General features: G+C 40.4%; 1 protein-coding gene across 7 annotated transcripts in view; it reads right to left on the reverse strand.

Annotated features, from left to right (window-relative positions):
- Nucleotides 1–11588, reverse strand: part of klc1a (kinesin light chain 1a) — a 34579-nt gene extending 22991 nt beyond the window's left edge. For 2 of the 7 annotated variants that reach the window (XM_022684838.2, XM_007240318.4), the window contains exons 1-7: nucleotides 11361–11587; nucleotides 4279–4555; nucleotides 4040–4105; nucleotides 3667–3831; nucleotides 3490–3568; nucleotides 1452–1677; nucleotides 656–743 (exon numbers count right to left, since the gene is read on the reverse strand). In XM_022684838.2, coding sequence (XP_022540559.2) covers nucleotides 656–743; nucleotides 1452–1677; nucleotides 3490–3568; nucleotides 3667–3831; nucleotides 4040–4105; nucleotides 4279–4554 — 900 coding nt within the window. In that variant the 5' untranslated portion in view covers nucleotide 4555; nucleotides 11361–11587. Of the gene's footprint in view, nucleotides 1–655; nucleotides 744–1451; nucleotides 1678–3489; nucleotides 3569–3666; nucleotides 3832–4039; nucleotides 4106–4278; nucleotides 4556–11360 lie in introns of all 7 variants that reach the window. The other 5 variants (XM_007240319.4, XM_015603356.3, XM_007240320.4 and 2 more) reach the window with 5 other exon arrangements.
- Nucleotides 11589–12857: the final 1269 nt, after the last annotated feature.

The following is a 12857-nucleotide window of genomic DNA, read 5'->3' on the forward strand; positions in this document are numbered from 1 at the left end:
ATACATTTATTTACACACACAGTGAGATAGGATCAGCAACAGATCTCAAAACATAAAAAAATCAAACAACTGCTGTGATTTGGGCCAAATACTGGAAAGTCAGAAGAGTAATTATCAATGATTCAGAGGACATAGTTCGACCAGGATCAATTAGTCAGATCAAAATCACTCCTTTGTGATATGTATGATATGTATTAAACAAACTACCAGCCCACAGTGACTTAAATAATCAGTCTCTGATTCAAATGTGCACTTTAACCCCATGCATATGTGGTTAGGTGGGTTTTAAAAAAAAGGGGAGGAAAAGTGAGCCAGCAAGGATGGCAGAAAGAGTTCTAACCTCTTCAGTAAACAGTGAGGCTGCAGGTCCTGGTAAAGGGGCAGACATGAGCTTAAGATAGTAAATACCAGCTACCAGCTAAAATACCATACACAAACAAACTCGGTGCAAATGGCTTTTTCTCACAAACAAAAAACACACAACCCACAGGGTGGTCCTTACTTTGCTCACTGTTACTCTGTTCCCAGAAAGGCATAAAGCTTTATTTACTTCCAAACACTGAGGAACTGTGAGGTGGTCTCAAACAAGCTTTCTGTCCGTAATAACAGGTGTGACATACAGTACACCTCTCTCTCCACACACACAGATACATACCGCAGGGTGGTCTTTGCCCAGTGTTTTCTCTCTGATAGCAAGTGCATCGTTCAGAAGGTTTGCAGCCTCTTTGTATTTATTCTGGTCCCTAAGAAGGAGAAAAGATGCCACAGACTGTGTGAGAAATGACTGTTAATTACATATGTAACACTAGAGACTAGAGACTCAGACTCCAGAGTTCCCACAGTTTATCAGTATTGATGAAAATACAGCCAATAATAACCTAATAAAAAAACTTTGTGCATTTCAGTATCGCCAAGATTTAAGTTCATGACCATGAAACTACTACTGTAAAATATCTAAAAAAAAAAGTTATATAACAGCAGTAATCATTAAGTATTTATTTCTTTTTAAGATAATACATTAACAGCTATTCTATTTTTAATTTTCAGACAAAAGAAAATATATTTATTGAACAATTACATACTGTGGCTGTATTTTTCTAACTAATAGAATTTCTCTTCTTTTTAATGTGTTTTTTGTGATTATTTGTAATCATTTTAATTTAATGCTGTATTTAGTAAAAAAAACAAAAAAAAAAAACATTAAAAAAAGACTTTCTTCTAAATTGCCTTTAACAGACTGCTGTAATTCCTGCCATCTGAATGAAATAAGTAAATAAAAAATTAACAACTATATGTTAATACAGCACTATTTACACAAATACACATTTAATATTTTTTCAGTACTTTAAAATTAGTACAGTTTTAATCACAACATTTTTAGATTAGTCAGGCCCTAAAGCAAACAGGCTATTTAGTTGTGAATATGTATGTGCAAAAGTCAGAGGTCGAACCTGTAAACGAGGGCGAGGATGTTGAGCATGGTGGCGACATCAGGGTGATCATGCCCTGACGTCTTCTCCAGGTCCTCCAGAGCTTGTTTACACAGGGGTACGGCCACCTCGTAGCGACCTTGAGAGGCATACTGGATGACCAGGTTGTGGAGAGTTCGGAGTCGGGCCGGGATCTCATAGCCTCCCTGCTGCGCTGCTGCTACTGCACTACTGTGTGGAGGCTGGACTATAGAGAAAGGGAGAGAAACAGGCATGATTTTGCTGATAGTGTGATAGTTTTGCAATACATATTAATGCAGAGTGAACTGTCTATAATAAAACTTTTTATTTTGTTTCATATTTTACTTAATTTCCTCCCTAATTTGAAAGGCCAGTTCCACAATCCGTGTTCATATAACCTTTCCTAGCAATCACTAGTGATATCCCCAACTCTAGAAGGATTAATACTAGCACATGACCCACTGATACACATGCCACTCTTTTGTCAGCCTGTCTCTTATGCAGCACCAACAGGAAGCCAATGTACTCAAAGGAGAAAGCAGCTCTGATACAACAGCTACCAGATGTCAATGCTGACCAGCATCACACAAACACTGATGAGGGAAGAGAGTCTGACTCTGGCTACTGATGGCAAGCTAAACGATGAGGGAATTACTCCTCAGATCACAGAGGCATTGTCTTATTCTACTGGACCACTCAGAGCCCCAAATAAAACTTTTTTGTCTTAAATAATACAGCTTGTAAGAAATTAATTTCCAGAAGTGAGATCTGGCTTTCATGATGCAGTAGGGAGCTCAAAGCTGATCTGAGTGAGTACAGGAGCAGTACTGTCATGCTGTATTTGATGATGCATCATGCCCCTGGATACAAATTCTCCTGCCAAGATACTACCCACGCACCCCTTTGATCATCCACTCTACTGTCTGAAGCAATTATCCAGCATGAAATATGGGAAGGACAAAAACAAGAGAGGGATAAGAGGGTCTCTGACAAAAGAAAGGGAGGAGATCTATAATGAACAGGGAAGGGACGGGAAAGGTACCTGTAAAAAAAAAAAGGCTATTTAAATCTCTATGGTTATCTTTGCTTTCTCACATTATATCCATACAAATACAGCAGCTGTGCCAAATCATGACCAAATTTGACCTAATTAGCAAACAGTTACAATATATAGGCAAGCGTCTTGGACACCTGCTTACACATTGCTTCTTCTGAAATAGTGCCAATAGGTTTATGTTTGTCTGCTTAAAAAGTACTATCCTTTTGGCAGTACTTTTTCATGTGAACTAGATAAGCTGTGTCTGTGTGTTTGTATTTGAACCTCTGTGTCAGAGCAATGGGTTCCACTTAAAATAGCTGAATGCATTCATTATAGAAAGGATAACCACAAACACACGGACATATGCACAATTTGTGTTAGCTTCTAGCCCAGATGTGTCGTGTCCTGGCCCACTCTACAGGGTTTACCTGATCCAGGAAATGAATGTCCTCTGAATATAAGAGCCAGGTATGCTGGATTGGGACTCTCTAGGCTGGCAGATATCCAGCAGTAGTCAGTCCTAGCAGTAGTCAGTTTCTCTTGGCCGGACACTGATTGGGTGTAGGACTACTCTCAATCTAGCAGTAATACTGACTTACGACTGATTTAAGAGAGCCAAGAGAAAACAATGTCAAAGAGGGCATAAATGGGAAAGTTAGATGTATCAGTTTTGTGAGGTGCCTAGATCAAGTAACTCACATTTCTACATCTCCCTTCGCTTCAGTGTGACATTTTCTGGGAAGAAGCACTAATATCAAATCTACACGCAAAGCTCTGCTTCTGGCTGGACTGACCTAGCTAGGGGAGTCTACCTAGGGGAGAACAGAGGTGGTGTCAGACTTGACTGCTCATTCGGTAAGACCTCCTCAGACCGTTAAAAGAGAGAATGGATGTGTTCCCTACAGTTGATTTCATTAAAAGTAAAGTTTATCAGAGGTTAGAAGCGCTTTGCAGGGTGTGGTTACGTAAAAAAGAAAATTACACAGAGTGTGTACTTACTTCCAGGACCTGGTTCATCCTGTTCATCAGGGAAAAGATCATCCAAAGTCTCCCTGCTGGAGTCAGAGTCTTTGTCATCCTGGAACCCGAAAAAAAAAAACTCATATAGAAAAAGAATAAAGAAAAACTACACAAGCAGACAAGCTCAAATGTGTCAGCTAAAACAGGGAGTCTCACTGTTGGGCTGAGGTCCTGGTCATATTTTTTGAGCTGGTTCATGAACTCCAGATGCTTTTTCTCTTCCTCCAGCTGGGCCACACTCTGCTCACTCTTTTGCAAACGCTGCTGTGTTCCTGCCAGCTCATCCCGCAGCCACTGGTTCTCCTGGCACAGTCGCCGCACCTAAAACACAACAGACAGTTGTGAAGTCACAAGGAGGGAGAAGGAAAGAAAGCAAAAGAGTGTGAGAGAGAAAGAGACAGAAAGCAAGTGTGTGTGCTTACTCACTTTTGCTTTATATGTCACATACTGATACTTGAGTGCACGACTGTATTAACATTTTAGGATGTTGATACTATGCGGCAGTGTTGGGGGGTGTGTGTGCTTATACCTGTGCCCGAAGCTTCTGTTTCTCAGCCTCCACCGCACTTAAATGCCCTGAAAGTGCCATCATCACCTGTTGAGTTAAGAAATGGAAGAAGAAGTGATGAATAATAGTGATCAAAAAATATTTTCCTTGCTTACGCATTATAATTACAAAACTGAACAAGCCAGACTAAATTTCTGCAAACAAATAAAATTTCCATCCAATTTCCAACCCTCCAATTTCAAGACACTCCACTTCCTGACCTGTGCTTCACTGAGACCCAGCTCCAGCATCTCGAGTGAGCGTTGGATCATGGTGGTTTTCTCCTCGACAGCTCGACCCTCCTGGCTCTGCTTGAGGCAGCGCAGGGTTCCCATCAGCCCCTCCAGGATGACCTGATGTTCGGCCCGCAGGGCCTCCAGCCCCTGCATTACCTCCCGCGTCCGACATAGCAGCTCATCCTGGGACAGCTTCTCTGCGGGGTCGCCCTGCCCCTCCAACTCCTTCACACATACCACGCTCGACATGTCCTCACGCATCCTATAAAACATACAAAAAAATGAAAAGGTAAGAAAAATGCATTACAGATTTACATGTGTCATATTTAAAGCTGCCTAGGGCAAATGGTCAAAGCATTATTTTGTTTTTTTCTTTCTCTGTCACCCTTATCCTCCCTGTTTTATTACTTATTATTTATATACATTTACTTTTATAGTTTCATTTAAAATATTGTTTCAGGTTCAAGGAAGTACAGTATAAATCATAATTATTTTCTAAGTTTAATAAATGCAGGATGTTTCCAAACTCATTCATTTATCATGTTAAATAGGGATGTTACAATACAATACGTCTTTGCTGAATACTCAGCATGCTAATGTTAAAATCACTGCACTACAGCAGTAGTATAAATAAGCTAATGTTTGCTGTTCTAAAAGCAATTTAAAAATAAGTGAAACATTATTGCATGTCACTTATTTGTATACAGCATTCAGCATTTTGCCGTTCCAAATTTAGGGTAAATTAATCTTTTTTTAGCTTTGCAAAACACAAATTAAGAAAAAACACACAGGCTTTATAAGTTGCTCATACAGGAGTTATACAGGCTTATATTCACAAAACACCTGCAGCGAATTTCATCAAAACAGAGGAAAGCCTCAGAACATGCATAGCACCACCACAGAGAAAAAAATAAATACTGTCCATTTCCTCTCACTGTCAGTGAACTTCACTTCCTCCTCATGCTGCAAGAGCTCCTGTATTTCCCTTTCTCTGTCCTCCCTGCTCCCTTCATGCATCACTCAAACAATCATAAGAGGATTAGGAGTAACACAACCTATAGCACGTCATGCATGTAGCAAATCTCATTAGCCCACTCACATCATCTTGGAACAATAATCACCCCAGTAACATTTGAAGCCGCAGCAACACTAACAAGACTGAAACAGGGAATGAGACAGGAAAAATAGCTACCCTTGTGTCATGTGCACAAACAGCAGGATTTTGCACACAACAATGGCAACACCAGCCTCCAGAAACAAGTACAAAAGCACTAACTTTATGTTTAAATATTTCAAGCATTGCGTGATCGAAGTTCTTCAGATCAAACAAAGCAGTTGTCCTTGATGCTGCCAAGATACACCTCACCTGGGAAGGCGGGGTGAGGTTGCTAGGGAGGGAGTCAAGAGCATGCAGAAGGGCGAGGTTTCAAAACGCCACAGCACAGAGAAGACTGAGATTTCATTTGAAACCTTACCAGCTCTGGAGAAATACGAGACTACTTAAAAAATGATCAGTTTCTCTGATTTTACTATTTATATGTTTTATTATATAAACTACTGACAACATTTCTCATAATTCTAAATATAAATATTGTCATTTAGAGCATTTATTTGCAGAAAATGAAAAATGGTAAAATAATAAAAACGATGCAGTGCTTTCAGACATCAAGCCCTGACATCCTCTTCAATTTTTTCCAGAGCTGTATACTAAATGGGGTTAAATATGATCAAAGAATAGTACAAACACACTGGATGGCTGCTATGGGATTTAAACTGAGATTTTATTTCTGGAAACAAGTGGAGCTGTTTTTCAGAGCTGGATGATTCACTGATTATTGTTGACAGGCCAAGGGCTTGTTAGACAGAGTAAGCCATGCTATTTGCTTTAACAAGCATTTATGTATCATATCAGTAAGCTATTCTGAACCTATTTTATGAAGCATAAAACAGCAAGCTATCCTCAATGCTAACAGCCTGGCATAGCCTGGTAAAAGCTGTGATGCTACCAAACAAAGCAACAGTTTAGCTGCAATACTGACAGGTGACCTCAGGTTTGCTACCAACTGTTTTTCTGAGGAGGATTACTCACTGATAATTGTTGACAGTGTTGATAAACCCCTTATTCATTTAGGGATAACCCAAAGTAATCCCATGCAGCTGACTGCATTTTTAATTTATATATATTTTTTTTAGGGATGGAAGTTTTGCTTCTTCGCTGTGTGTTTGAGTGTAGCATCAACATTCTCCCTTTTGTTCCCCAATCCTGGTAATAACAAACATCCACACTAAGAGAACAATTGACTTTCACTCCACAGTATACTAAGTATACTATAAAACCAGTTAGCCCTGCCAACCTAATACTAACAGACAAACTAATTAACATTCAACAGTGCATGCATCATTAGTCAGACAGTTCTTTTAAGAGCTCATGAGAAAAAATGACTCAGGCTATTATCTCAATAGTGATGTAAAGAGAACAAGAGACTACACACTGCTGCTGCTGTTGCTGCTATTTTAGCAATGGCCAGAATTCCTGCACAAAGAGAAATAGGAAGTGGAGACTCTCGGCTCACTCTGAGATTCATGTGATCCAGAGAGGGGCTAGTAGCTGACATGTGACAGCCACCGGGGAGGAAGCACCACAGCATGCTGGGAGGCAGTGCACTAATAAACCCCCGTACTTCAATCTCTACGGTACACATACACACATCAGTAGGGAATAACACAGCCCTCAAACAACAACAACAACAAAGGCTGGTGTTAAGCTTAGCAAAACCAAATACGAAGCTGCAGTCTGAGACAAAGTATCTCAAAAAAAGGTTTGCAAGAGTATGAAACATTTCTTTTTTTGTTTTAGACATTTTTTCAAATGCATCAGAGAACAAAAAAGTACCAGAGAGAAAAGGATACATCTGAGCCTGATGCTGGAATAGAGGGTAAGGACTGAGCAAAGCACCGCAGGGATGAGGACAGCAGTTTTGATGTAATCGTTTGAAGTGTGAATTTGTGCACTGAAGCTCCACTCAGGGGGATAGTCACTAAAGCTTCAGAGCTTTAGTTCGCGAAAATACAAAACAACATTCATAACATGCTAACAAGAAATTTATATTCCTTTATTCTACCCTAGCACAGCCATAGCTAGGATGAAGCAAGCACAGGTGCTACAGGTAGTAAGAACAAAATTTGGAGAGGAAGCACATAAGCGAACCAGTATTTCCCAGCTCTACCATTTTTTTTTCACAAATATTATTAAACATGCAATGTGAGCAAAAAACCCATTTACATCTGGTCAATTCAAGCATCTTGATTATCAGGATCATATCTGGATGAGGCCAAACCACTTAAAAATTGATGTGTAAATGCACTTAAAGTGATTTAAGACAGATACAAATTTGATCACTCAAACTACTTCAGGAGATGCATGGTGTGAGATGCATTTGAGCCACTTGTTAGAGCAATAATTAAAGTGTGATATGCAAACTTAAATATTTCATTCCACACAGCAATCTGATTTAGTCTGACCCACTAGAAAACCATTTTGCTACCAAATGTAAAAATGCATGTGGCTAAAATGATCAGAATACAATCCAAATAGTAGTTACAAGAAATGACCAACGGTGAATTGAGTCAAAGGGATACAAGATGTCACAACCCATTTTATAGATTCTGATCAAATCTGCAGCTTAGGTGATAGAAAGATAGAAAAGGAAAAAACACTTCAAAAGCCATCTGAAGATTATCTGCTGGTGACTAGCCATGCTTCTGCAACTGCCTTCTGGCACCAATTACCAACTGGTTTCCTGTATGGAGTAACTCCAAAAGCATTCCCATACTATAGTAGCTGTTCATAATAACTACTGCATCACACATGATGTCTAAGCTCCTTATACTCCCTTTTTAAAGAACGAGTTGAACAAGAATGACACTGGATTTAGTCACTATACGATAATGATCAATTAAAGAAAAAGACATAAAGAAAACAAGAGTGGAAAATTTGAGAGAGAGGTTGCATTCAAATAGTTAAATAAAACTTCATTTCCAACCTGCTTTTCCTGATTCTCCTAACCTCATAGGCCATATCGTTCATGCAAAATCAAGAAAAGCCGACAGGAAATATTTCATTGAAGGTTTTGGACACAGCCAGAGAAAGAAAGAGAAAGCAAGAATTGGGATCTGAGGCTGCTGGGGGCTGGTTAGTCAGAGCTGATGTGTTAATCTGATCAAACTGCAGAATGACTCACTGTCCATCCAATAGGAAATGGCCTCAGAAGAAGGAGGGAACACAGCAGTCATGACAATAACCATGAGACCCCACAGGGCACACTTTCCGAGCTAGGGACATGATGAAGTCAGCAAGATCACTTAGCAACATCACAGGAAGGCCAAGCGCACACTCAGGGGGTGACAGGATATGGTAAAAGTGAAAAGAGCCCACATGATGGACTGTGTACTGAATACAGCATTCACAGGACTGTTGGAATTAAAGGAACCGATTATTAAGGATTATAAGGATATTTCGATAAGCTGGTTCTCATGTTCTGACCAAAGTAAAAATGAAAAGTCTAATGTATATTGTTGTACTAATTAAGAATAATAATATGTATTTAATATTTTATGAAAACTTTGAATTGGTCCAAGATAATAAAATTTTTGTACTGAACTGCTGTGAGATTTGCTGGTAAACTATAGCATTCCAGTTATTTTCAGTCCTAGCTATTCCACTTGTTTTTTCTAATTTGTACATACAATTGTCAAATTGTTGTCAACTATGTCAAAATGTAGTGTAATGACATGCACCTGTGTTCCATAAACTAACACTTAACACCTAACACTTTGCTCCATCTCTGATATGAGTGAGAAGGGCTCCTGTTTTTACATTTCTCTATCTAAAATCTCATGGGCTTTAAATGCTGTTGAAATGTCCTGAACATTGTCCTTTAAATGTGGAAAATACTACTATTTAGTGAGAAAATATGCAAGCTGTTGCATTTGGGCACGTTTGGAGACGCAAGGCGAGTTAAGTGTAAACCGTGAGTGAGCACATTACTGTTTTCCCTTTGTGTTTTGTGTCCGCAGTTTTATGTAGTGCTACTAACTAACGATCAGTCGACAATGAACATTTGGAGTCAACAAATTCTAATAATTGACAATATCGATTATATCAACTAATCGTTGCAGCCTGTGTCCATGCCCTCCAGCACTTGTAATGTGGTGCAATTCCAAATGATTAATCAACAGAAATTTGGAATTAACAATTGATTTTTAGTATAACTTTTTAAAATCCATGATTGATTATGTTGACTATATTTATATAATAAAAAAAACTGACAAATTCATCTTTAACATTTTTGTCTGCAGTTTTTTTACATAAATATTTTGTTTTCTCTTCCTCTCCCTTCCTGTCATAGCTGTGGGCAACTTTTCACTGCATTTAACATTTAACAGGTGCCTGTGGCTTTATCAGGAGCATCGTGAGAGAAAATGACAGCACCATTAGCAGGTTCTCCCAGTATGGAGATTTTCTGCACTTGTCCTTTTAAACCAGCAGGAAAGTTCACACTGAGAAAACACGATAGAAACCTGATGCCACATTTAAAGTAAAATGACCAGTTTAGTGTGGTTCTGCCTGTCCTAAATACAGTAACACATCTCAATCAGTGTCGAGACTAACACCAGTATGTGCACATTTCCTTTTTCTGAGATTCACTGTGCGGAACTTCTTTGCAGCCATGAAAAAGCAGAAGTTTGTCATAGGTGCAGATTAATGTAAATTCTACTTTAGAAAATACCGGGTTTTGAACAAAAACTATAGAGTTCCGAGGACATAAAACAGAAACTAATGTCTTTGGCCTGAAAGCAAATTGTATCAATATAGATTAACAATACAATATAACAATCTATAATCTAATTAGATGAAATATCAAAATAAAGACAAACAAACAGTCCTGCAGTAATAGTCAGTACCTAGAAACAAATGGCAGTTAAGTCATTTTAAGGCTATTTTAGTGGACGTTTGGTTAAGCAGCTGGACAAACACAAGCTGTGAGAGCCTGACTGCATCTTCTTGACCAAAACAGAAATGCTTTCAGGGCGGAGGACGAAGGTATGTCAACCGAGGATAGGCACTCCTTGCATACTAATGAAAAACTAACAAAGCCTTGCTATGTTACAGCACGACCAACCTGCTCACACAACAAAAATGCAGAACATATAAATCCTAGCCATCCTACAGATACATTATTAAACAGGCCATAAGAACTCAAGACAGGGGCAACATGATGGGCCTTTTATTTGAGCTAATAGCTAGCTAACTAGTTTCTTGTCTAATTGGTCATTTTTGTTAACGTCAACCAGTTGTAATAGGATAATTTAATACAGCTAATAATCGTTAAGCTAACACCGAGGCTCAGTTTTAAGGATAGGTGTGTTTCTGTACTGTAACTTACTAGCTTACAGCAACAACTTACAGACGGCTAGGCAGCTTCTCAAATCAGATATACTTGAGATATCACTACAAGTGATTTACAATATCCCTAATACACGTCTAAGAAACATATTCAACTATCTAAACTATATTCCTATTTTCAAAAGAGATATAGAAAGGTTTTGTGGAATTAAAAAGCCATTTCTGTGTCTGAAAACGTGCGCTGGACACTATTAGCAACACGTAACTTACAGCTTCAGCTTCAAATGTGCTATGCGGCTATCTAACAACCTAGGTTGACTAGCTAACAGCTAGGGTTAGCTATTCAGCTAAACCTTGTAGCTTACCTTCCTTAGCTAGATAAGCTAAGCTAAGCCAAGCCAGCTTTCTTGATTAAACAGCTAAGCTAGCATGTATGTATATTTTCCACATTAACGCCAGCTATCTGGTCAAATTCTGGTCTGCTAAACTCTCGTATTTGTGTGTAAAGATAAATTAAGGGAGTTAGCTACCGTAGCTAACACGCGAACTAGCCTTGTCAACATTCGCGTCTGACACGAGAGGCAGAGGCGCTCCCATTACAGTGCACAGACACAGACACTCACCTAGCTAACCGACACAGTTAACAGATACCAGCCCTTACCGTTCAGCAGAACATCCAGTCTTCGGCTGTTTTAACCAGTAATCCCCACACTCGGTCTGGAAGGAGATACTCGGCCGGCTGTTTGAGAGCTTGGGGCTGAAGCTGAGCAGCCCAGCCGGTGAGGTGATGCCCTGCCGCGGTCCTCCGCTTCTCCACACTACAGACCAGCAGGAGGAGGAGGAGTGACTGAGGGTGCGCTGTTCAGCAGCTCACCCTCCACTACAGGGTTCTCATTTCTGAGCATTGCACCAACACTGACACCCAAGTTTACAAAACACAACTTCAGCGTCCTGTTTTATGGCTTTGTTTTATTTTAATACATGCTCAGTTTTCCTCTTTAAGAAGAGGGAACAGATTAATCCATTTCTACCTGCAACCTAATTTAGCAGCTGGCCTGGCACCCTTATTGCTGGCTAGCACACCACCTCCCAGTTGCCAGATGCTGGCTGGCACTTCAACCAACACGTGCTCTTAAAGCAGAGGCACAGCAAGCTGCACATTATACAGCAGTCAGCACACCAAGCGACAGTCATACAGCCGTCAACACACCAAGCTGCACATCATACTGCAGTCGACACACCAAGCTGCATATCATACAGCAGTCGGCACACCAAGCTGCACATCATACAGCAGTCAGCACACCAAGCGACAGTCATACAGCCATCGACACACCAAGCTGCACATCATGCAGCAGTCGGCACACCTAGCGGCACATCAAGCTGCACATCATACAGCAGTCGGCACACCAAGCTGCACATCATACAGCCTTCGGCACACCAAGCGGCACATCAAGCTGCACATCATACAGCAGTCAGCACACCAAGCGACACATCATATAGCCGTCGACACACCAAGCTGCACATCATATAGCACACCAAGCTGCACATCATACCGCAGTCAGCACAAGAAGCTGCACATCATACAGCAGTAAGCACACCAAGCTGCACATCATACAGCAGTCGGCACACCAAGCTGCACATCCTACAGCCGTCGACACACCAAGCTGCACATCATATAGCACACCAAGCTGCACATCATACCGCAGTCAGCACAAGAAGCTGCACATCATACAGCAGTAAGCACACCAAGCTGCACATCATACAGCAGTCGGCACACCAAGCTGCACATCATACAGCAGTAAGCACACCAAGCTGCACATCATACAGCAGTCGGCACACCAAGCTGCACATCATACAGCAGTCGGCACACCAAGCAATACGTTATACAGCAGCTAGCACACCAAGCGATACATTATACAGCAGCTGGCACACAAAGCGATACATCATGCAGCGGCTGGTATATCAAGTTGCACATCATACAGCAGCCGATATATCAAGCAGCACATTCTAAAGCAGAGAGCACATCAAGCTGTACATCATACAGCAGAAGGCACACCAAGATACACATCATAAAGTAGACGGCACACCAAGCACATTTAGTCTTTAGTTTTGTCTTAAGCAAGTAACTTAAGGCTGCTCATCCAATCAAACTTGCTGC

This window comes from Astyanax mexicanus, chromosome 7, assembly GCF_023375975.1.
Source record: "Astyanax mexicanus isolate ESR-SI-001 chromosome 7, AstMex3_surface, whole genome shotgun sequence".
In the NCBI taxonomy this organism is placed as follows: Eukaryota; Metazoa; Chordata; class Actinopteri; order Characiformes; family Acestrorhamphidae; genus Astyanax; species Astyanax mexicanus.